This window comes from Strix uralensis, chromosome 1, assembly GCF_047716275.1.
Source record: "Strix uralensis isolate ZFMK-TIS-50842 chromosome 1, bStrUra1, whole genome shotgun sequence".
Classification (NCBI taxonomy): Eukaryota; Metazoa; Chordata; class Aves; order Strigiformes; family Strigidae; genus Strix; species Strix uralensis.
In genome coordinates, this window is record NC_133972.1 from 170,545,573 (window position 1) to 170,572,454 (window position 26,882).

The 26,882-nt window shown below is 39.2% G+C and overlaps 1 protein-coding gene across 9 annotated transcripts in view; it reads right to left on the reverse strand.

The window, feature by feature from the left end:
- PTK2 (protein tyrosine kinase 2) overlaps positions 1 to 26,882 on the reverse strand; it is a 230,008-nt gene that overhangs the window by 97,420 nt on the left and 105,706 nt on the right. For 8 of the 9 annotated variants that reach the window (XM_074888817.1, XM_074888782.1, XM_074888773.1 and 5 more), the window contains 2 exons: positions 20,942 to 21,108; positions 11,656 to 11,743 (listed from right to left, as the gene is read on the reverse strand). In XM_074888817.1, the coding sequence (XP_074744918.1) occupies positions 11,656 to 11,743; positions 20,942 to 21,108 (255 nt within the window). The remainder of the gene's footprint in view (positions 1 to 11,655; positions 11,744 to 20,941; positions 21,109 to 26,882) is intronic. The other variant, XM_074888831.1, reaches the window with a different exon arrangement.

Here is a 26,882-nt window from a genome sequence, read left to right on the forward strand (position 1 = left end):
GACATCCTCTTATCAAAATTAATAGCTGCACTTGATTATCATAGAGCACTGCATATACATTATATACACCTATTTATTTTTGTGTTTAAACTTTGGAAGGTATACAAAGAGATTATAAGCTTCAGGAAGCCTATGGACATAATCTTGCGGTCTAATTAGATTTAGCAGTGTCCTATAATGGATAGCAAAGGTAATAAATTGATAGAAGGAATTAATTTTATCTTGCTTTCTCCAGAAACCTGTCCGCACACATTCTTCTTTAAATTTCAGTGAGCATAAGGGGAAAAAAAGAGGCAGATTCAATTTCTATTCCCAGAATACTAATGAGAACTTCTCTTATCACCTTTAATTTTTCTTGACTATTCTCTTTGAGATGGCATTAGATCAATGCATTAACTAATGCTTGTGCAAAGATTAGATAAGAATTTTGCAAGAGGTTCAGCATGAGCTGCATAGCCTCCTAAGGAAAAAGCCTGAACAAATATTAAATGGGAGAGACGCAAGAGATAATTTAATGGTAATTAAGTGCACTGCCACAAGGCAATTGAATGGTTTTCCTAGAAGTCTTTTGTGTTTGCTCAATTATTACTTTTATTATTATTGTTGTTAATATAGTTAAATGAGAATAATTTTTGTTTTTCAAGAGAAAAAAGGCCCTATCTTGAAGAGCATAAAGCCTATATATATATATATACAAAGACACAAAAATAAAACTTGACGAATCTGAAGAATTCTACCATTTTTTTCTGTTAACATAGTTCTGAATTCATAGTAAAGAGGGAGGATGAATCCTGATCTGTGGGTTTTGGAGACAGTGTTATCTTTGAGCTCATGGTACACCTGCAGAAGTGCCATCCTTGGTGACATGTGCAGACTTTTACTTATGTCTTGGAAGTTCAGTTAACAGTATGCAATGCCTGGAGCAAGGCTGAAAAGTATGTCATCTACATAGATATACTCTTTCAAGCAGATCAGGTACCACTGGTATTGTTCTGCTCCCCATTTTAATTGTTCAGAATGGGATCTCTTCAAAGGCTAAACCAGAAAGAATTGTAGGATGCTATTTAATATACCTTTATTTTACCTAGTTTGTAAGAGAACACTAATTTATATAAACTTGTCACACAAACCTGGTTTTGAAAAAGCCACCACAAAAAAAAAAAACCCAACACCTGGCCAAACAAGAAACAGCAAAGCAGCAACCCTTCCGATTTCCACCAACACAATGAAGCCTCTGAAGTACTCCTGGCTAAACGCATGTGGCGTTACTTCACTTACACCACATACTAGAGACCAGATGCTCTGGCAATGATAAGACTATGTGGAGCCCGTAGTCATCTCAAATCCCCCATGGTCACAATGTTTTAGCAGTAAAAATGCATAAAGATTAACAAGGCAAACATTTAGATTTACAGTAGGATTATGAATTCAAGTGTTATACTGCTAATAGCCTATGTACTTTTTATTTGGTAACAATCAAACCCCTAAAATATTACATCTTAAGTGAATCACTTTGGTTTATGTTGCTTGCAACACACTTGCTTCCACTTACCCATTTTGCATTCTAGCAGACGTGCTTATCTGAACTTGCAGAGAAGAATATATTGAAAAACAGTTTAAAGGAGGATAGAGACAAAAATAAGTTCTTGCTGCAAACTGTGGTGCTGATTTCAAGCACCTTTTCACTCAGATTTTTTTTTCTGTAAATGTTATAACAAGTTTAAATCAGATTTACAGTCAAGCAGGTGTACACTTTGGTGGGGGGGGAAAGGATTAGTCTAAATTCCATTAAACATTGTATAATGGAAATGCAAACTATTTCAGGCTTCTCGATGAGTACTACTACAATGTCAGTGTTAGAAGAAGTAACTATACTTGCATTTGTTTGTTCACAGGCTGGCAACTAAGAATTAAAGTGTGACCATCGCTTCACATTTTCAGCTGACCTCTTGGTCACAACAGCTACAAACCATCTACTGCAGGGAAGGGATGCAGTATATGGAAAACATGAATGCCAAGCATAAATGCACCTCTCAGAGGTAGGAAAAAGAAGTCTTTTACATGTTCTGATAAAATAAAGACTGAAACAAAACCGTCACTCCCCCCAACACACACTACTTGTGTTCAATGAATACATGCTTAGAAAGGGCAGTAGTATTTAAAACAAATAAGAATTTGTAAGTCCAATATAATCCTATGTCATAATATATTTCCTGACATATTGACATCCTGATATTCAGTGAGAATTCACTTCGTTTATTTACCTTCTATTCCCACCAATATTTTTTTAAGTAATTTTTTCGCCACTGTTCTTCACTGGTTACTCAGAACAAAAATCTCCCTTATGTCTCTAAGTCTTTTGAGCTTTAAAAGTTCAAAGATAGCCTTAAATCACAGCAAAAGAAAGGAGGTGAACACTGAACCATGAACTAATAAGCCTTTTCCACAAGGAAGACAGGCACGTAAACAAAAGCCCAGTTTCAATTCTGGTATCAGACTTTTTAAAATATTTGTTCTTTCACTTGAATGGGCAAATTATTGATGGTATAACTTCTAACTTCTCAAAATTTACTAGGAAATAATGGGCACTTTCCTGGCTATATACATGGCTAGCAAATTCCAGCTGGTACAATTTAAAATAAAAATTGGAGACAGAAGAAAGCCCATTTTTGTGAAGATGGGGAAATTAGAGAATAGCCCTACACTAGCACACATGATTTAAGAAATCTATCACAGGCCTCGTATTTTATATACCAGCTGCTACTTTCAAAAGCCATCTGCTTCATTTTTCTGCACACGATTTTTTTATGCAGCTGCAGTATTTCAGAAAAATGTTCACTCAGGCTGACAAGCCATCTTGCCAGTGCAGTTCATAAAAACACCATGCTGGATTTAAATTTCTTTATTAAGAACAAGAGTAAAATCACTCTGAACTTAGCACTGAACGCTTTCCAGGAGTTTAGGGATTAAAAAAAAAAAAAAAAAAAAAAAACCTACTTGCTGTGTCCTAAAAATATATTTTAGGTTTAAATTTGTTTATATCCTTAGAAATTATTAAATGAAATTATCACATTTTGTACTGAGTTTTCAAGCGTAACTACTATGGAAATTCTTTAGCAGCAGTACTATCAAATGGTGTCTCTAAAAGGGCGAATAATTAGCCACTACACTGGCTTTCCCAGCTTATTTCATGTTACCAAGAAATTTCCCACAGGATAATCTCCAATTTTTCAGGAGGACAGTTTAAAAATAAGCAATCTATTTCTCTTGCTTTACTTTCAATGTCTATGACCTACTTACACAACTTAGTCCTTTTTTGGTTGGTGGTTTTTTTTTTTTTAAATTGGCATTGCTTTGAAAACTGGATTTAAACAGCACTTCAGTGATTAAGTACCCCCTAAAGAGTTAAGTGCACAACCAAAAAAAAAAAAAAAAAATCACCACAACATAGAAGATACTTAGACAAGCAAACAAAGAACCAAAATGTCTTCTGTACTCCATTTAGTAAGTAGCATAAAAATCATAACTATAATAGTTTAACGAAGCATGGAAAACAAAGATTTGCATTACATCATTTTCTCCTTACCCACTTGTTCTATCCAGATATTTTTAGCTGGTGTTTTTCATATTCAGAAATGATGTACTTGTGCTTAGTTAGCAGCTTTTGTATTAACAAACACAACCTTCCTCTTAACCTTCCTGTATCTACAATAATTATTATTTATTTATTCTCCTTTTTAACAGCTCAGGTGTGTTTTAACACCTGCTTTTAAACATTCAAGTTTCTAATACCTGAAGGTATTCTGGTGTTTGTTTTTTGTATGTAACAGCTCACTCTCAGCCTCCACAGAAGCTGCCCACCAGGATCTTTGTTTTACACTAACACACACCACTTCTGGTGACATCAGTCCTATGAAAGTCCAGTGAAATTCTTCCTGTCATCTACCAACTCCTGTAACACAAAAGTCCAGAATAACTCAACACATCCATCAGAAAAGCTGATCTTCACAAACTACTTATGTGACCAAGACAATGATTGAAGCATATACCACTTTTCCCCACAATTTCACATTCCAAATGAACAATGCTGCTCTGTGTTCAGGGTACTCCTGTCCAGACTGAGTTTTGTTCCTCACTTGCAGCAGTACCACACACAAGTCCGCCGTGATTCACAGCACAGTTCTTCCTTGGTACCCTATCAGACATAATTATCTCAAATATTCTGTGGTTTCCGTTGTAATCTTTCTTGTAGCGTTAAACGCACCACGGAAACGCTGTAGGGTATCCTGGGACAGACAGATCATTAGATGAATGCGGAACAGTCACCCAATATAATTGCTTATATCTGTAATCACCAAACTGCAAAAGGAGACAGCTCCTCCATCTTTTCACAGAGGAGCCCACCCTCATTTCCCAACAGCAGGTTCCTGTAGGACGCGGAACTTTCTTCACTACAAAACCAGAATAATCAGCTTGAAAGAATAGGGTCCCAACCCACATTGCTACAGCTTCAGAAATCTTATGCAAAATTAACCCTCAAAGATTTGTGCCTCATCTGCTTTGAATGAAGTACCATATGTACAAAATCCCAACGCATGCTTTTAATGTCATCAGTATTTTTAGGAGCCACCTTAATGATCGTAATGGTAGTTTTAAAAATGTGCACAGGAGGGAAACACATATGTGCTTCCACCCCTATTTACCCATCTAATAATATTAGACTTATTATAGAAGATAAGTCTACATTAGGGAAAATTAAGGCTTTGGCCTCTTCTAGTGGCAGTAAAAGCACAGATTCAGTATCAGGATAACGTTCATTTGCCATCTGCCCTCAGCTGCTCCTCCTCTTCATCTTCCAAGGTCACAGTCTCTGTATTATCTGAAGGTGATCTTTGACATCTCTAACTAATTTTGGAAGCTCCTCTGTTAATAATAAGGGCATTAGAGATGGGGTGGGGGGGAAATCAACTTCTGATGAGGCATTGTTAGGGACAGAATGGCTAAAAATGATCCCTTCTGTCCGAGTGGGCTGATCTCCAGATGTCACTGCAATATACACTGCTGCTCAGATCTTCCATAAAGTAGGACTATACTCTTGGGAGCCATATAGTACCCAACCTACTAAGCATGCCTTACTAACAGCTAATTTTATACTTCTTGTCTCTGACACAGAATTTTGCTTTTACAGAACAAATGAGTCCAAGTATCAACGTGATTCAACTTTTTTTGGGGGGGGGTCCAATGTGTATTATGTACAGCCTAATTCACTAATCTAAATAACATTTTGTTCAAGATCACTAACAAAGACACATCCATGCATCAGTACATGGGAACCTGTCCTGAGCATTTTAAATTTATCGTCTTGAATTAAGAGTAATTCACATGTGACTGCAAGAAAGCCCACAAGCACTATTTTCACCACTCCGGTTGACAGGTGGAAATTTTAAATCAAAGCAGCCATTTTTCTCTGGACTGAGCTTGGCTGACTATTTAAGAGGTATTTAGGAATACGAGTATGTTTTACATTCCTATCATACAGCACTGCTAATAGAAAACAGACATTTGACACAGAACATTTGGAAGATACCAAAGTAGCTACACAACTATACGAACAGCAAGATCTACAAGAATGTCAGCATAGTTTTGAGAGTGTAAATCAACATCTACAGTTAAAAAATGAGTACTTTATGAGATATTGTGAATTTCAGCAATTTCAAGAAACCGACCCCTGTAAAGGTTATCTCACTTATAATTACTTTTGCAAGCTGTAAGGAGCAGTCAGGTGATGTTCAGTTTGATTTATATTTTTATCATTTTTTTAAAAATATTTTTTAAAATACCTTTTTAAGCAGCTGCAATTCGTACATTTATTACCACTTCCCTGTAGAGCACAGTTTATGTGTTAACCACTAACTCTTCCTGAAAGACCTTTTTTGGTTTATTTTTTCTTTTAAACAAGCTGCCAATATCAGGAACAATGCCAGCTTTTCTCCCTACGTCCTTGATTTTCTTCAAAGCTTTTCCTGTCAAAGTCATTTGCTTTAGGTCTCCTATTTTTATTAAGGTATAAAAGATGTTGTTATTTAATTAGGTTAAAGAGTCTAATTCCCAGCCTGCACTTCAAATTATATCTCATGCACCTAAGCCTTATAAAACTTCAATCATTAAGTTATTAGAGTAATTGCCTGGACTTAAAATTTCCTACATGTTGGGGGACAGTGTTATAAAAATAATTTAATTTGCATGATGCATTTATCTGCCACAATATAACAGAATTTTCATTTAAGGAAGACATTTTAGGTGTTAACATTATCTTGACAGACACTATAGATATAGAGCAAAAAAGTCCCATTTGTCCACAAGAAACTTTGCCTCCTCCTTCTTTAGAGAATTTTCTTTTTTTCCCCCCTTCTTTTAGAGGAAAACAAGTATCACTTTTTTCTCTTTTGTTTTTAGAAACAGTCTTCTTACAAAAATGAACCTGCATTGTACTTGTCTGGTGAAACACAGAATGCCTGTGGCATAGAATTCAGCTCAATTTTTGCAGAACACCATTTACCTGCCCTAACTTTGAGACCATCCTCTGCTTGCAATTCCTTCTCTTGTGCATTACACAAAACTTTGGCTCATTTTAAAAATCAAATCCAAAACATGCTTCAGTCCTATGGTCTCCTTTACTATATATATATATATACACACACACAACTCCAGGGCAGCTCCACACCACAGGCTAAACATGGCAGCATATAGAAAAATTCTACACTGATGAAAACAACCTTTTCTTGTTCTTCAGGATCTCAAAACCCCCCAAAAGTTACTTTAAAAGTCTTCTGTTTGTAGTGCAAGGACAGCAACAATGGAACAGCTGATGCCTAAGAGCTGATTCCCCCCCGCCCCCCCGATGCTTACTCCCTTTTCATCAAGGGATAAACCATCTCCAATTACTGGAGGCTAACATGTTATTCAAGGATAAATGTGTGCAGGCTCTTGTCCCACAATAAAAGGAAGGCAATTCAAGTAGCTTACGTCTGATTCTCATTATATGAATGTTTAAAAGCCGTATTCTATCTTGATGTGAGATATGGCTTTCGTTCCTCACTCAGCTATTAAGGCAAAAGAGAGAAGCCCGTCCCCTTTATTTCCACCTCCCAGCAGCCATGTCACTGGAACAGAGGGAAAGGAAGACACTGGCAATGAATTTCACCAAGACTTATTTAAAGTGACTGGAAATGCTCCCAAAAAATACAAGAAGTATGTGAAGTCTAATTTCATTACCCAAAAAACCTCCCAATTTTTAATTCTCTTTCTGTACCTTTATGCTTGTTTCCTCTGAAGTTTTCTTGAAAAATGGTAAAAATTCATACAGAAGACACATCTTTATTCTTCTGAGATTTACAAAACAGTCAACAGAACAAAAAAAGGAGATACTTATTGATAAAAATTAATTTACAGTATTTTTACTCAGCAATCCTCTGTACTTCATGTTTAAGGTTTTGGGGGCAGGATCAAAGTTCACTTTGGTTCAGAGTTGGGTATACAATACAAGGGGAAACAACTGAAGGCTGGCACATAAAACCTATGCAGTAAGCATCTGCCAACTGTGCAGACAACTATAAATTGGGCATTTCCTGATTTTTGAATACTTTAACCTCACAATTCAAACAGCACTGGGTGGGATCCAATTTGCCTAATTTGGCTGAAATCTTAAGCAGTTGGGCCCAAGGGAATAATGCAGTCAATGCAGTATCACCACCTAAATGCTCCACTTAATGGAAAAAGAGAAGATACCGCTGAAGACCTGCCATCCACTACCTTTGACACCTTCCAAACACATCAGTAAAAAAAAAAAAAAAGACACAATTCTAGCTCTAGTCTGTTGATCAGAGCTCTCAACTGGGATGTAAAATAATGTGTCCTGAACACACAACGCCAGTCAAGAGGAATGGCCTAAGCATCAGCCTCTACCCCATCTCAAATCTCGAAGCCTGAAACACAAGATGCTTTGACAAACCGCAAGGTATCAATATTAGTATAACTAAATCTGACGTTACAAACAAGTTCCGCGGTCCTGTCATCCCCTTCCCCAATTTTAATCCTTTGCTGTACAGATTGTAAACCAGGGGCGCTCTGGTTTTGTACTTCCAATTAGAACAGCTTACACACAGTCTGCAGATGGCAGACTGACCGCCGCTGATTACAAACGGCTGTACGTCAAACTACAAACAGTTCTGGTCGGAGGCTTTTGATCTGTTCAAGACTCTTGAAAATAAAGAATATCCAAACCAAAGAAAGGTCACAGCATCCTTAAAATCTTCAAAATTAAGGGGAAGAAGGAGAAAAAAAAAAAAAGGAAAAAGGATTTCACATATTAAGTCCAAGCTTAGAAGACGTAAATGCTTGCACCAATTTATACAGGGCAATGCACTCATTGAAGTGAATGGGAGTAGTCATGCATGTGAAGTTACAAAACGTGTGCCAGTTTTCAGTTTAACAGCCTGATAATTGTGGTTTGGGTTAACTGTATGAATAAACTGTGTCTGTTGACAGCGATTAAGGTAACATTTTGTTATCTTTACAAATGTTCTGTGCTTTTCTGGAAGATGAAGAACACTTGAGGATTCAGTCTCTTTACTCGAACTTTCAGCTTCTTTTTCAACAATACTGCTGCTCTGCAACTCAAATTCAAAAAACCAACATTTTCTGAAATCCACGGACAATTCACGGGTGCCAGAAATCACCCTATTTCTCTTCCTTCTCCATGAACTTTTGAATTTGATGTTGTACATTTTTAATAAGTCAGACAACACGTGTCTAGATGTTATCAAGTTAGTAATAGGTTCTCAGCCTCATCTTGAAAAGAAAGATTTAGTCACGGGCAGCATCTGGTCCTCAAAATCTTTTTTTCTCATTTATAACACGCAAGACAGCAATTTATTTGACTTTTACATCTATAAAAGCCAATTTGATTACAGAGGAGTAATTCTGTTAGGATATTTTAAAATTCTGTAACTGGTCCTACGTTCATTACCTCTAACAGTTACTTCTGTGCAGAAAGCTCAAGATATCTATGTATGCATGTATGCTTTAGGTACATTTTGTTGTTCTTGCCTATACACATATCTGCCTGAGAGCTGTGGTTAGCAGAAGAGGATGTTAAAACGTTGCGGGACTGACAATGAGAGAGGAACAGAATGTGAAAAATCGTCTTTCCTTGTTTTTCCACATCCCCCTCTGTTGTAGGTCTGTTTTATGATGCAGCGTTACTGTTCAAATTCTTTTCGTGCCTTCTTTTCATAAGTCGGTGGGGTTGTCTTAACACTTTGCCAGATAAAAGTAATTATCCTAATTTATTCAAGAGGCCAAGTGAGACTTACAGAGCAAAACAGAATCATGGACAGAGAATGACAGCTCTGGAAAGTTGTGCACCTGATTTCCATTACAATGGAGACCCAAATACCTTGCAGCACCCCAGAACAAAGAACAGTGACTGTTGAAGATCTGGATTTAGAAATACCTCACCATAAGGTGGAGAAGAAAGGGGAAGAGGAAAAAAATGGTATGGTGTGCAGAACAAGGAGACAAGATCCTCTGATTTTCATTTTATACTAGAACTAGGATTCAGGACATCGTGAGATACATGCAGCTGTCATCTTTGTGTATCAGTTCCTGATGACCTTCACAAACCTTCTTGCTATTCTGAGCCATTTGTACCTGTTTCTAATCATTTCCCCAAATTTAGTAAAAATGCGTTTCTCAGAAAATGCTAAAAAGTATTCCTCTGGCATTCTAAATTCCTTCCTTGAAAGAAACAGTTCTCTGAGGCACAAATGAGAGGATGCTGCAGGCTTCCCAGCTGTTGAACAGGTAAATGATGGGAGTTCAGGAAATTATTTTGGACCTCATCACCAACTTCTGCATCATGGGGAACACAAACCTCCTATGTTTAAAGACAGCATGAAGAAAGTCACTAGCCATTGAAGTAAAAAGGAACATGATTTTATTGTTTCTACAAAAACCCCTGGTAGTGCTAAAAAGTCACTAAAATCCAGACATTTTTAGGCTGAAACGTATCGCACAGATCAGTTAAACTAGAATGCTAAGTTCAGATAAGCACTGCACTAGAATTGTCTTCTCAGAAGTCAATTCCATCACGTATCAATACAAAAATTTCATCACACATTAAAAAAATTAAAAGTCATTTACCTAAAGCAGGAAAGTGTGTGTGTGCGCACATGCGTGCGCACGCACAATAAAGGATGGAAGACATGAGTATGAGCACGTTAATTCTATAGTCTGCTTTCAGATGAAAAAAGGGGAGGATTATGTTTCCCTCTTTTTAGAAACTTAAAAAGAAAATTTAATCAGAATTACTGTTTCCTGGTTCCTCATCTTCAAGTGTGTCTGTACACAAGGGCTGAAGAGTGTCACGCTTTGGACCATCTCCAGTTATATCCTTATTTTAGGGGATGTTGCTCAAGAATTATGGTACGCCCCAAGCAAGTGAACTAAGATCAAGGTATTTCTGAATGTGGAAGAGACGCAACAAAAAGAAGAGTAGTCCATGGCAATAGTTTTCCTTGATAGAAGCCTTTGGGGTTTGAGTAACATCATCAACACTTCATACTGCTGTTCCTTTGACACAACAAAACACATCAGGTTAAAAAAAAAAAAAAAATCCTATTTCCAAACAAAACTCCAGAGCTTTTGTGGTGTAGTTCCTGAGCTCCACCATTTCAGCTGACTTCACAAGTCCTTTCCCCCTGCCTCTCATTCCTTCCTCATTCCATCTCTATCACGACAATACTCCATAAAACGACTCCTTTAAATAAGCTAGATTAAAACCAATCCTCCATGTAGCACTATAAAGTATTGTTCAAAACTATGACATAAAAACATATTTGGTTCACCAACTTGTCAGCATTAGTAACTCAAACTGTTTGTTATGCACTAACATTACTTCAGTGTATGAACATAGACAACGTACCATACAGACACTGGCAAAGACCCACCTAACCTGTAGCAAATAAATAACTTCAGCTTTGAATTTTCACAGATGCATGGATTCTTAAAAGTTAGGGTGTTCCATAACCATTCTAGTCCAGACTCCTCTAAAAGATATCCTCATGAAGTTTTACTTTGATCTTATCAGTCTAAAAGCAGATTAAAATTATTTAAATGAACAAAATGAAGATTTAGGTGCTTAATTTATAGAAGCTTTTACTACTATGCGGTTTTATTAATCTGTAAGAGATACTCAAATCAAGAAAATAACCTAACAATATGAATGAAAAAACATTCCATAGTTATAGTGAAACTGCCCACTTATTTGAGGTTGTAAAAATAAAGAAATTCAGCAATTTAATAAACTGTGAAATAACTACAAGAAGCCAGCTGAACAACAGCAAATTTTATCTGAGTTAAGATGACAACTGCAGAATTACCTCGTCTTTGGAAAATATCCCTCACCACTTCTCAAGGAGAAAGATGCCATGGACTTCATGCCCTTTCTGCTTTATGCTTATGCAACCTTAAATTTTACCATTTTCTGTTTCCACAGTAATATGTTATCCGCATTAACAAATCCAGAATTTTCCAAATTCAGCAAAACCAGCAAGAATTCAGCAAATTGAGCAAAAGTAGTAGAACTGAACATACCTGCTGATAGAAAAAATTTAGAGTTGGTTTGTCCTCCGTGAACTGGTTTAGAAATCCTTTTGGCAAGTATCGAATTCTCAATTCGTATCTGAAAAGCAAGAAAAAGAGAATTAAACTGGTGAGACAAAAATAATAATTGAGATTTCCTCACAAATAAAAGACGTCTTCAAACATTCTTAAAAATAAGGATAAAATCAGAACAAACCCAGAAAACTAAGGGAAGATTTCCTATTTTGACTACTCAGAGAACTAAACTGGAATGTCATACCCGACACTTCATAAAGATGTTTACAAAGGACCTTTGTAATAGAAGCAAACATAAACCCCTGCTGCTTTCTCAAAGCTTCAGTGAGGACTGAGGCATCAGGACTTGGAGCAGATATGCTATCAGGTCCAGATCCAAGGGAAGGGAGGCCCCCATTAGGTGACAACAGCAGATGAGCTGCCATAACCACTGACACGACCCGCTGGCAACAGCTTTTATCTTCAGTGATCACAGCATGGTACTTAAAACACAGATCCCACTGCTCCAAGTAGGAGTGGCAACCAGTGTTACTAGGGAGCTGCATCCTACAGACAAAACAAGGACTTACTCAAGGAAGACAACTCCGCTCCTTCTCTGATCAAGTACTGTAATATTCACTTCTGAAATGTTCCAAAGGTTTCCTACTCCCATATTCATCATCAACATGCATGCAAAAGCCAAATGAACCAGTTTTCAACATGACAGTCATATTTTTCAAGTTAATAGTACACCACAGAGTGAGGAAGATTCCGAATTAGCCTTGATCCATGACCTACACCAAATTCGTCTCCCTTCTCAAACCCTAAACTTCTGCTTCCAACAGCTAAATTTAGTATTATTGCTTGTCCAGCAGTAAGAGTTCACGATGTTTGACAAACACTGCATGCTTCCTCCCTCTAACACACTTCTGCAATGAAATTCTGATAATAAATGTCCTCATCCCTTTGGGTTGCCAATACAGCATATCCTAAGTATAAAACTCTTTACAGCCCTTCCCCAAAATAAGTATATTTAGCAATCTACTCATGATGACAAGAGCAAAAATTGCAACATTTCAATCTGTTGATTTCAGCAGGACACAAACTTCTTTTCAGCAAGTGATCTGACTGCCTGTAATCAAGATTTATAAGGGGATTTGGTAAAACGTTACTAGGAGTTACTGCCAGTTAGGATTCCTCTGCAAACAGAAGTTGCATTATTCTTCTTTGCTTTGAAATCCCTGAAAATATATTCTCCTGTTAGGAATCATTAAAATAAGGAAAACATTTAGAAACAGTAAACACACTATACAAACTAGGAATACTTAGAACGAAGTTTTTCATAGTATGGCAAGTTTATTTCATAAAGGAAAATGCACACTTAGTCTTCTTGTGCACAGAAAACATGTTCTTAAAGAAAAGAGATCTTCAGATTGTAGGATATACAAAAGAGGTGGAGAACACGTGAAAGAGGATAGATTTAGATTGGACATAAGGAAGAAATTTGTTACAATGAGGGGGGTGAGACACTGGCACAGGTTGCCCAGAGAAGCTGTGGCTGCCCCCTCCCTGGAAGGGTTCAAGGCCAGGTTGGACGGGGCTTTGGGCAACCTGGTCTAGTGGAAGGTGTCCCTGCCCATGGCAGGGGGTGGGACTAGACAGTCTTTAAGGTCCCTTCCAACCCAAACCATTCTATGATACAATGACAGCTATAAACAAAAAAAAGACTCGAAGTCACAGTTAAGACAAACTCTCGAAAATTAATTGAGAAGGCACACACCTTCTATTGCTGATCAACGTTTACATTTCATGATACATAGCAGATATCTAGTTATTCACTAAAATTTTAGATATAAGCCAAATTGTACCTGCAGGTGTTTAAGTGCTAGGGAGAGAAAGCAGTGCGAGCACACTGTCCAGAAGCAGAAAAGCAGAGTCTCCCCTACCACCTGCTTCTGCCATATCCCCTCACACGTACTACTGAACACCACTGCAGAGAATGGTACGGAATAAGACAAATCTATGTAAAAATTACTTGTTTGCACTTTTTTGGGCTGTATAACCCAGTGCATTTTAGTTCTTTCTACATTTTAAGATTAAAACCAACACTGGTCTCTGAAAACTATCCTTATTGATTTCTCATCATTTCCAAGGTGCATTTTCTCCCACTATTCTCTCCTCACCCTTATCTATTCCTATTCCTCTCTCTGGCAGCAGGTTTCCACATTACCTTCCAAGCCTCACTGCATGAAATGGCAAGCAGGAAAAAGAGTATTCAAAAGTGAAGATCCAACCCCTGAGCAAAGAGAAGTTGACTGACGCAATATTTGAAGGAGACTGGGTAACTGGTTATGCATATCGCAGTATCTCCCAATTAATTAAAACACAATTTCATCCTTTCCCATTGGAGCTGCACTCTGTCAGATCACTGGATGTTAACTCAAAATATGGCACCTTTTTTATTATTGTTCTGATTAATCTTTGTGAGAGACTACCAAATACATAGCAAAGGCTGACATGCAACTCAAGGGTATTAGCATGGCACAAGAGAATTTATAAATCAGGGCAGTGAAGTCAGCTAAGGAAAAGTCAGGATCTTGCAAACTAACACTGGCCGCTTTTCTCAGGCACAAAGTTACGGCTTCACCTGAATGGATTTCTACATACCTAGTTTGTGTACAAGACAGAGTATCAGCACACAGCACTTCTGGGGGACAGTTAATGGACAACGTATTTTCAATTATTTCAAGGCAAAAGAATAGTAAGACAGTATGTGTACTTGCCCTAAGGAGCTGTAATGCATGCCCAGGCGCTGGCAGGGGGCTGCAGGGCGGCCTCTGGGGGGTCCCAGCCAGCTCCAACGGCCCCAGCGCAGGACACAGCTGAGCCCCTCAGCCAAGCTGGGGGCGCCCGGGGGAAACCAGGTTTCAGCAAGGGCCAAAGGCGGCCCAGGCAGAGGAGGAGGAAGCCAAGGAGGGAGCAGCAGCAGAGGGACCCCGAGGCCGGAGGACGAGGAGGGCAGGAGGTGCTGCAGGCCCGGAGCAGGGATCCCCTGCAGCCCTGGAGAGACCCCGCGGGAGCAGAGACCCACCCTGCAGCCCGGGGAGGGCCCCACGCCGCAGCGGGGGGATATTTCCTGCAGGAGCTGCAGCCGTGGAGAGCCCAGGCGGGAGCAGGTTGTCCCTGAAGGACTGCAGCCCGGGGAAGGGCCCGGCTGGAGCAGGGACACGGGGCAGGAGGGAGGAGCAGCCCAGAGGGCTGCAAGGGACCCACCGCAACCCCCAGCCCCAACCCCTGCACCCCTTGGAGGGGAGAGGAGTCAGGAGTGAAGGGGTGACCTCAGGCCTGGGTAAAGGTATGGGGGGAAGGTGGTTTTTTTAATGTTTGCCTTTTTTTCTCACTACCTGTATCTATTTTAATTGTCAATAAATTTAGTTTTCCTGTATTTGAGTCTGTTTTGCCTGTGACCGTACTTTTAAGTGATCTGTCTTTAGTCTTGATGCACAGGTTTTCTCATCCTATTTTCTCCCTCTGTCCTGTTGAGGAGAGGGAGTAAGAGAGGGGCTGGGTGGGTGTCTGGCAGCCAGCCGAGGTCAACCCACCAGAGGGCTATCAACTGCCTGACCAAGGGGACCTTCTAAATACTGGAAGTGTTACAACTCAGTGCATGTGTTTCAAACATCTTAATTTAATAATAAGATACTGAAGATGGGGTTGAATTTGCACGCTATACAATTATTTGGTGTCCCAATGTACTAAACAAATACTGCCTAAATACTGGTAGTCATTCCATACCACCTCTTTTCCTATTTTTCAGTCATCCTACAAGCCAAAAAACAGAGACCATTCAGGTTTGAAGAAATGCATGTGGAAATTATCTCAGACCTTCAACGGCATACATCAGTCACCCTTATCTAGACCAGGATACTCAAATAGTGTGTTTGGTTTTGGGCCTCTCGCTACAAGACAGACATTGAGGTGCTGGAGCACATCCAAAGAAGAGCAACGAAGCTGGTGAAGGGTCTAGAGCACAAGTTCTGTGAGGAGCAGCTGAGGGAACTGGGGGTGTTTAGCCTGGAGAAAAGGAGGCTCAGGGGAGACCTTACCACCCTCTACAACCACCTGGAAGGAGGTTGTAGTGAGGTGGGTGTCAATCCCTTCTCCCAAGTAATGAGTGACAGGACAAGAGGAAATGGCCTCAAGTTGCACTTGGGGAGGTTTCTATCAGATATTAGGAAAAATTTCTTCACTGAAAGGGTTGTCAAGACCTGAAACAGGCTGCCCAGGGAAGCGGCTGAGTCACCATCACTGGAGGTGTTTAGAAGACGTGTAGATGTGGCGCTTAAGAGACATGGTTTAGTGGTGGGCTTGGCACTGTTAGGTTTACAGTTGCACTCAGTGATCTTAAAGGTCTTTTCCAACCTAAATGACTCTGTGATTCTAGGGTGTAGAACACTTCTACTCTCTGGGATGAAAAGAAATACAGGAGAAGAAATCTTTCTCCTTTACAGGGACTTGTCTTCTTATCTGAGAAGCCATGAGAAGTACTGGTTTTTGCAACAGGATCTCATAAGAAAATCAGGTAAGGCAAAACAGCTTGGCCGGGACGTTCACTGAGAGTGACCTTCATTACCTATTTATAACCTAATCTCTGACTATGCCTATGGGAACGAAGAAGCTGACTACTAAAGGCCATCTCAAGGATGGGCTTGATTTTCAATATCCTCTAAATCTACTGTCTTTGAAATGCAGCCAACTGATGAAGATGACAAGTCCCTTTCTCACCAGCCAGCTGTGCTTTCTGAGCAAGTCTCCCAGCTGATGATCATCTCGCTTATATTTGATAAAACTATTACTGGAAGACCACTATTCTACTTACTGCTCTGCCCCTACACTGGGGTAGAGAAGCACTGTGACACACACTATGGGCTTCCACTCAGACCTGCACAAAGGTGGGCATCAACAGAGTTAACAAGTATGGTGAAGTGACCTGTCCACAGCATCGCATACACTCCTGAGCAGCTCTAGGAGCTTCCCTTTGAGTAACGAGCACTACCTGGGCAGCTGATGGAGCCAAAAAAGAAAGTATGATTCAACTCTTAATATGTTGTGGCTCTGAAAGAAATAATCTCAGCAGTCCCAACTACATAGGTTGCTTCCAGCAGGTTCCGATTCAGTTCACATCAGCAGAGAAGTAACCAAAAAGGAGAAGATGGGAACAAAAAGGGCAGACAAAGGAGGAGTCTTGTGTGAGCTTAATGAACTGAATCAGCTCACTGAAGGATTAGAAAAGCATTAAGGCTCATAGTAGAAAAGGAAAAGGACTGGATAACTGGAAGCAAGAGAGGGGAGAAGACAGACTGAGGAAAGGAGAGGTACAGAGCTGTTAGATCAACTTAGTCAAATTCATTAAATCATTCCACAGGTGGTCTGGGCTTTGTGTCAGTGCCAAGGCACATGTATTGCAGCTGTTGAAACTTAAAGAGTACAGGACTGCTAAGCACTGGGGCTTCCTTTGGGGCATCTTCTGCCTGGTAGAGTCAAAGCACTAATGTCACCTGGTTACAAGGATCTGCTTTACCTACAAACCTTAACTATTTGTGTTCCAAGACACACAATTTGTTACTTGAACCTCTTGGTATTTCGCTTGTGGGACAAGAGACCAGCAAACGGAACAGTGCTTTGGCACATACCATTTTTAGAGACAGAAAGGATAGCTGCTGTGACTGCTGTTTAAGGCTCAGTATTATAAAAAATTATGAGGGCTGATGCTATCTATGATTTAAGAGTCTTGCATGCTGCTAACACTAGTTCACCTAGCTGTACAGTGGTACACATGAAGATTAAGGGAGGAAGGATCTTTTACCCTTCTCCCTCATGCCCTTGGAAACATCCAATCATTAAAATAATAGCAGTAGTATTAGTAATAATAATAGTAATAGCAGTAATAACAACAACAACAACAACAATAACACAAGTGAAGAGTAATTTCTTCATTAAAAAGCGAGTTTAACACATGCCTTGCTAGCGTAAACACTGAGGAAACCTGAAGCAAACAAATGCACTCCAGTCTTTACTGCCTTCCCATAAAAAAGCCCTGGGATTTTGTTTGTTTGTATTTCACTTGTCATCTGGGATCATCTCGTATGCACAAGTATACAGGCCTTCATACAAGCAAATGCTTAAGGAACAATTAACAATTTATGCTACTGTAAGATAAACCTAACAGCAGCAGTGTTACTGGAATTCAGTAATTCAGAAAATAAAACTCTCAGACTGCATTTGGAAGACTAGTTATTCTAAAGCAATTACATGGAATTACACTCATATTATACAATGCTTCTGTAGTGCTAAATCTCACGTAACTCAAAGAAATAAGATGGTATTACCCAATGTGACATAAAACACAGCAGACTCCAGAATTACTTCAAACTTACTTCCTGAACAAACTACCACAGACAAATAAGCAAGCAGTTCCAACAGTTATAACTGATCGTTTCTGGCACCATGATTTAGACACATTCAGAACTTTCTGACGCTGGATGGAATTACCTTCATTGCCAGAGAATAAATAAAATGGAAAAAGGGTATTTGGTTTGAAACAGTCATCTAGCATGAATATTCGTAAAGTACATGTACAGTGAAGATGCAGGCACAGTCAGTAAAAGGTTTCTATCTGACCTTTAGTGACAATTTTTCTTCTTTGTAGGAAAAAATTAACTATTAGGTCTTTACTGATTTTTATTTAAAGCAAACAAAAAAACCCATCACAAGGTAGTTTAAACCTTTTCTGTCTTGTGCAAAATACAAACCTTTTTATAGCAAGAAGGTCAAAGTACTATATAAAAGCAAACGTGAGGATGGGAAAAGAAGACTTCCAGCAAGCAATGAATTCCTGTTTGTCTTTTGTGACGTAATTGAGGTTATCCACTGGCAGTTTGGCGAAGCTAAATTGTGTGTGCTCCTTCTAACTGAACTGTTTGCCATAGTAAGAGAGAAGAAAATTTGAAGTCACAGAAGTTTGGGTAACCCTGCCTTAAAATCCACTATTATTTACTCTTCCTACAGCTATGTCGTGTGAAGCAGAGTCATCTCCTCATTTCGCCCCTTGATTAGACCATCCTCTGCAGGATTATAAACAGTACAGCCTCAAATAAAAGCTGAGTATATAGGAGATGGATTTTGTTCTGGTAACTTTTGTGTACAACCTACTGACAATCAGTGCAACTTCTAGTATCTGGATTAGACCAGAACATCTGAGACCTCATTTCTGAACACTGTGAATATACAGCCCTTTTAATTTCGATGATTTAACAAAATAAATAAATTTAAAAATCACATAAGAGGCAGTTACTGGTTTATTAACACTATAGGAAGCTTTTAATTTAAGAACCATTCCAAGGCTTCTCTCCCTTTACTAATCTAAATATTTTTACAAGTACTGTCATATGATCTTAAACAGTCTGTGTTATGGTATTATAAATATGACAGCAGCGTTCTGATTATGCACAGCAAATCTCCATGGGTTTAAAAGGTACGTCAGGCCGCATGTATTCGATAAAAACATTAAACGACACTCTGGAAAGGTATTGAATAATTTACATCTTATCATAGCCCTTTTGTGAGTATTATATACAATTCCTTTCCACAAACTTCAAAACAATATCTAACTTTGCTTTTAAAACTAATTAACTTTGTTCTGTAACGTGTACAATGCAAGCTGCACAGCCTTATAAAAATGGAACTGACACTTGTACGCTATGTAACAAATTTCCAAGGCATAAATTATTCACATCTTATATGCAGCACTCTTCTCATGGAAAGGATTCAGGAATCCCCTACTTTCTAAGCTGTGATTTCACAGTATTATCAATGAAAAATTTCCCTTCCATACCTCACAAGAAAATACTGATGCACATCCCAGAAACAATAAAATATAACATGCACAGAATAGAATGTGCAACATCTCTGAAACCTAGGTTTTCAACATTCCTAATTGGTTTGAATTTGTTGCATTTGTTAAAATCAGGCCCCTAAAGAGCATTTATAACCTGAGGATTGGCAACTGTGACATCTGCTACTATATATAACTCCATTTGCAAGAAATTAAGTATAGACTATTTACAAAAATTTTACAGAAGGTACGTGTAGCCTTTAAAATAACTAGCAACTTCTGCACAAATTGTGGTTATGGACATAAACCACAGAAAAACATGCACAAAACCCCTGCAATGAACTAGTAACCACAGTAATCTACTTTCTGGTGTTCCCACATAAGTTTACTACTCTACTTGGTTTAACAGTATTTTAAAACTCTGAGCTCCCCATCTTCTCTAGTAGACTATCGTGACTTTCTAGAAATGAATTTTAGTTTCCTCTTATCTTTCTACCAGAAAAGTGGACAATCTTTCTCTCCTTCCTCTCCAGCCCACGTCCTCTCCTGAGCATGCACCATCAGCTTACTCTGCCAAAAAGCCAAAGAAAACTCAACCTTCGACAGAGCACAGGTCATACCACTTCTTTTAACCAACTAACTGGTATCATGGAAATATCTCAGCAAATGTACCTAGGCTACAAAAAACAAAGTTCTGCAGTTACCTTTCTACTGTTTATTGTTCCTGGTATAACTGGAGAAGATCCCAGTCAGAAGAAAGGCAGATGTCACTCATCGCTCTGGGCATCAATTCATTACCCAATAAATAGTTTTACAACTGAAAAGTTTTACAACAGCAGATGGATAAACTGATCTAATCACTACATTTCACTCTTTTCAAATCACGTTTCTCCTGCTTAGTTCATATATAAACACAACCAGTACTTAATATTTTTTTATTTAGATAATAAGTTTTATTCTTTTAAAATTGTAGTGGTGTGCTTATACCACAAATAGGAATAACATTCCTGTCCTAAAACTTTTAAGGATGACAAAACCTGAGATGGGGCTGGTTCACTAGATATATCAAAAGTTTTGCAGATTTTCAGGACAAATGACTAGGATATTTCTATTCCTATTTTATGCCTCCTCTAAATCCCAGGCTACAGTTATCTGCTCTCTTCAGTTCGCAGGAAACCCCTTATAACAACAAAAAGCCTTTAAAGCAAACAAAACACTGCTTACAGCTCTTTGTGAAAAATTTGGGTTTGTTTTTTTTGACCCTGTTCCACCACCTCTAATTCACAAGAGGTTCTTCCTTAGTAAAGCAAATTATAGAGTAGTTTTTTAAGACAAGGCAAAAAGACTTATATGACTTGATTTTGACACTGAACAGATTTATACTCTTACTTCCATTCTTCTGGAGGGTGGGCTAGTTCAAATTTCTCTCTCACATTGGACACCCCCATGTCCAGGTGTAGCCAGTGAACCTCCTCAGACTGCAGATGACTGAGCCGTAACCCATAGCAGGCCACATTTTTCACTTTGTGAGTGTCCACAATCTTCTGAATTATGCCCTAAAACAGAGAAACATACACTCCTTACAAGCCGTAAAATGCAATATATATATTTTTTAGAATTTAAAATATTACCATGTAGTACCCTATAGAAAATACTAAGCAATAAATCAGGTATCACCTTTATTAAAATACTAAACATGTAAGCTACTATTTCAGACAACCATTTACAATTTCTGAAGTTTTACCAGCATGGCTTCACAAAACATCAATAAATACGTTTCTGTGCATCTTATCAGGCTCCCCCATGGCAGTGGGGTTGGAACTACATGATCTTTAAGGTCCCTTCCAATCCAAACCATTCTATGATTCCATGAATTAAGCTACTATTTCCTCTACATAAAACAGAATAACATAAAAGCCAAAATATAAAAAGCAGATTTGTTGATGAAAGTAAGATGCATTTGTTCAAAAAAGCCACCACCAGCCTTGAAAAGTCACTCTCCATCTACAGCTGTAAAATCATCTTAGACTTTCATCCTATTTAGTGTCCCAACAGCCAGGATTTGGTAGGCCACGTCACACTCCCTTGGTTTCCTTCCCCCTCTTCCTCCCACTCATTTCCTCCCAAGATTCAGCACAGATCCCTTATAAAATGAGGCAAGAGACAATTCTTTGGGAAGATTCTCAAACAAAACAAATGTCCTCTTATTTGTTCTGAGGTAACTTTCAGAGTTTGAGGATCTCTCGCCTAAGAAAGGAACCTTTCAAAAAAAAACCTGTAACAGATTGCCATTTCCCTTCTGTGTTAGAAGTTAGAAAGGTCTAACACGCGGTAACTAAAATTAAATTTGTTAGTAGATGGTGGATTAGCAACCCTTCAGGTGCAGTGTGCCAGGCTGTCCTGCTCTTATCCAAATTAGAAAGTCAGCAGGAGATCAGAGTTGCTGCCTCACAACTCGGTAGAAGGTCAGGCTTGTCTCTCTGCAAGGCAGCAGATCCCCGCCAGTACAGAGTTTAGAGCTCAGCGGGAGCACGGGCTATCACAGCTCCCAGATACTTCTTTCAGGAGTTCATAGTCCTTTGCTTCTGAACCTGTAATGGTCTGAAAATTTCCTACTGAAAACGCTCATGTGAGAGTGTGTATCTATACACACACACGCGCATATATACATATGCAGGTGCGCAAGCTGCCAATTCTTGCTCATAATTTCAGGAAACATCAACACGTAGCCAGTGGTAAGTACTAAAGGAGCCAGAGGTGGGTTACTGGAGACAGTTAGGCAAAAGTTGGTGGTTTTTGTTTTTTTCTCCAGGATGACATTGTTTCCCAAAATGTATTATTTTATATCCCAACGAAATTGTTTAAGACCCTGATTCTGCAAAATAAGCAAGCAGAAAAGTAACTGCAAAAAGAGAATTAAAGAAGCACTAAATCTGAATAGAGGGGGAAGATGGCACACGTAGGAGTGGAATCATGCTTTTGGTGAGGCGATAGAGAGCTGTTAGATCAGCTCACACATCTTATCAAACTGCAACCTTTACATAATCTTCCAGAGGCAACACAGTGCACAGTGAAATGTAAAAAAAAAAAAAAAAAAATATTCTTTCAAGCCTACAAGAAGGAAACACAAGCCGTGTTTACTAAGTTCATGGAGTCTGAGTCAGAAGAGGTTCCATCAGGCCCAGCACCCTGTCTCCAACAGCAGCGGTATGAGCATCCTCAGAAGCATCAATCACTTCAGTACCAGCAGTGCCTCCCAACACCCTTGTCTTCTTCCATGCCCAGAAGCCAGACATCCACTGCTAAGTGGATGACAAGCCCAAACTTGAAAGAAGATCCTTCATAACAAACAGCAAAGCACACAGGATGCTGTGGAGGACTGTGTCGCGTGCGAGGGAGACTTCAAAACACACTGGCAAATCAGTTTTCAAAGTGGCCTTACCAGCTGGCACAGCACCACACAGACTAACCAGCAACAGCTGACTCCTGACAGCCAGAAGGTGCCCAAGTCGCTGGGACAAATGTCTGATGCAAATCAAAGTAACCTCCCTGCAGGTACATTGGTAGATCCACAGTGGCCACAGATGGATGCCGGGGGAAGAGGCAACACCAGGCAAGCACATACTACACTGCCCCTAAGTGCTCTCCCAGCCTCTGACTATTTTTATCCAAGTGGATTTCCTGAGCCAAGCATTGTTTTTGTCATTCATCAACCTTCAATGAAACTCTTCCAATTACTCATCCTGTCTCCTCTTAAAGCAGTTAACTTTCTGCAACCTTCGGCAGCAAGTTCCAAAGACCTATTATCAGGTCAGTGAACAGTTTTAAACCTGAATTAAACATATTGACCACAGCGCACAAAAATTGGTTAAGTTTGTTTCTTGCCTCTATTTAAGGGTCTTTGTATCAAATACTGCAAAGGAGAACAGTTGCCTGTATCCCGGGAAACACTTAACAACCACCAAGTACTCTCAGGGACAATTTAACCTCTTCTTCACCCAAAGGACAATCTCTGCTTAGTTAGTAAAGCCTAACATTTTGGCAGGTGTGCTCTTCTCCAAAGGGAACACTGCCAGATTTTCTATATGCATGCAAACAGAAGAAATTAATTCATTTTCATCTCTTTCTGCACCCTGCATAGAATACATAACTTGCAGTGTTTGTTTTTGAAAATCCACCCCTTCCCCTGTCTCTGATGCTGTCAGCTGATAATGAAAATGGGGGTACATGTTCTTAAACGATAGTTATGCCTACTAAGAAATGGCTTTGAAAAGAAGAAAAAGGCAAAATTATCTATGACCATGACCCACCAAGAACACTAACGCATAAGGCTCAGCTGAAACCGTTAGTATTTACTCCAGAAATTATCAAGTCAGAAATCTCGGAACCTCCCTAATTTTCAGGTTGGGATTTCAAAAGGACTGAAGAAGTCAGATCTCTTAATTCCCAGCAAAAGCGAGTGAGATTTTTAAACCTCTATCCTTTCATCAGTCAATTCTAAACCTATCACAGAAACAAAAGTAAATAACAAAAAAGTAAATGTATTTCCTAAATTATGTAAGAAGGGTACTCCATCCCTTCTGGCCAGGTAGTTGGTATCACCCCAAGAAAATAATTAGCAACAATTAGTACATACTGCAACTCAAGAAAAAGTCAACTTCAACATAAACATTAAGGCGATAGCAGCACCGATGCAAAGGAGGTCAAGTGCAAGTGTTTGAAAATACATTCTAAAAACTTCTGTATGCCCAGAAAGGAAGAAGTGATGCTTTATGTGAAACAAACATGTTAAGCGGCTTTTCTTTTTTGTTTAGGAATGCCACAGAGCTCATTCCAGATGCAAACGAATCATAACCAGAATCAAAAAAATCGAGAAATAACAAAATGTGGTGATTATGACACTCAAAATGGCTGGTCTGCAGGGGAACCCTCTGAAGTAGAACATCTATTTGCCTATTTACTTTTTTATTAATAAACCAGAGAAGTTGAATTTTCAACGTTTAGAGCCACACCATCAATCAGCATAAACCAGCATCACAACAGCGTGGTTCATTCAGCAACATGAATGCACACCAGGGGAAGTACAGCATATAAACAGTATAGTGTTCCCATGTAGCAGGACAGGGTTTGTTTTATCTGGCTGCTATTTCCAAACAGTATGAGATTAATCTCCAAGACTTGAACTGGCACCACAGCCATAATCGGGTCAGTGTATTTAACTCCGATCAGGTATGAGTCTCCTCAGGTTCTGGAGGCCTCCACAGACCAAATGGAGACGCTTGGAGTGTCAAACAAATCCACTGCCATCACTCCAGGAAGGGTGACAACTTCTGCCTTTCATGGTTGAAATGTGAGGAGCCTTGCCAGCCTGATGTTCTTTGTGGTAGTGATCAGAATGCTTAATCAGAAGTTTCCAGACAAACAATTTAACTGCTTAACCACTGCACAATAGCGACCACAACATCCCACTGAGATACGTCATGACAAACTTTTAACTGGAAGCACAGCCAAAGAAATCTGAAATCTCTCCAGACTCTACCACAACCAGCCTTTCAGCTCATCAAGCTCCTCAGATGCATTCTTGAGTGGAAAAAAAACAGGTAAGGAACACCAACACGGAATACAAACTTATGACCTCAAATTAATCACAGCTAGAAATACTCATAGGAGAGCTTGACTCCAGCAGAAACCTACACCAGAATGAGATTTCCCTTTTGATACCTACATGAATATACACTTCTATAAGGAGTTCTCATGTGTCTATTGTCATTCTCATAAATACCCTACAACTGTAAGGAAGTCACACAATCATAGGCCAGTTGAATGGTGTTTACTATAATCACATTGACTTTAATTATGTTTCCAGAGCTAACATTTACATCCTGAACATAAAATAGGCTAGTACAGCTGAGCAAAAGAGAACGGGAAGCCCTCAGAGGAAATTCCTATCAATAATAGGTAAGTGATAGGCCACCTTTCCCACCCTTTAACCCAGAGGGAAGAAAAAAAAGCTTTTCCAGTAGCTAGAAAACTGGATTGTACTAATTTTTACGCATTTGTCAGAAGAACCCACAGATATTCAACAGCTAATTTGAAAAATAGATTAATATTTGTCCTAAATTAGGAGAATGTAATAAAAATAGAATTTACAGTACATTTAGGAGGCTGTTGAAAAGTCAAGACAGAACAGAGAAAGGCCGAAAGGCGCAGGATACCCTAGGGTCTCCCAGTATGTATCAATAATACCTTGTGCTTCGGTAAATGAGTGAAAATGAATTGCTGGCTTGTAAATTAACAAAGCTGATGTACTACTATGAACAAATTGAAGTTGGAATAATATACTCCCAGCGTGACTACAAACCTAATTTCCCTTTTTAGTAGGAAGGAGAAAGCGTCTTGCACTAGAAAAAGTCTTTAAGCAACACCTCTGACATAGGGACACGGTGTTAACGTTTGTGAAGCATTTCACATATGTCAAATGCTATTCATATATCAAGTATTGTAACTCCCGATGAGATTTACAAAAAGTAAACGACAAAGCTCTGATGGAAATTAATTTACAATTTCCATAAAGGAAAACTCTAGAATTCTCTCACAACACTAAAATGCCGGGTGTCCTCTGATGACACTATGCCTGACATTAAAAAAGAAAAGCCCACATCTCTCTTTTTCTCATTATTGTGCTACTTTCTCTCTCCTGCACTGATCCAGCAACACATTTGCACATAACATGATAAACTAGACTGGGGAGCTGATCCAGCTGAATGAGAACTCTGCCACCGAAGCCCAGCAACAAGTATATATTGCAACTACAGCCTGAAAACGCGTTATTCTGGTGCCTAGGATTTTGTCACCATGCAAGCCTAGAGACACCAGCAACTCAAGCAACACATTCACGTCAGTGCCTCAGTGTCTTTCACACTTTAGCCATACACGGATCTGTCATGCAAAGTACCTCTCCACACCCACACGTAACTCCACAGGGGAACTCCAAGCACACGCTGACAGTAGTGACAGAGTAGAGCTGGTACAGCCAGGCTTTCCAATCTCCTTGGTTGAATCAGCACTTTTCTGATCCTACTGCACACTTTCCAAATAAATGTAACAGTATTTTAAATGTCGCCAATAAGCTTAGTTTTCCAGAAGCTTAACATCCAGAACTTACTATCCCCTACCCTCAGTTGCACTTGCAAAGTCTAAGAGCTTCCTTGGGTCCAGTACTTTATGGTTAAACAGTAACAGAGGATATGCTGTTGACATCTATAGATCCAGGTGTTTCAGAAAGAATGCCAAAGCGTTATTTATATTGTTTTTAAAATGTTATTTTGCA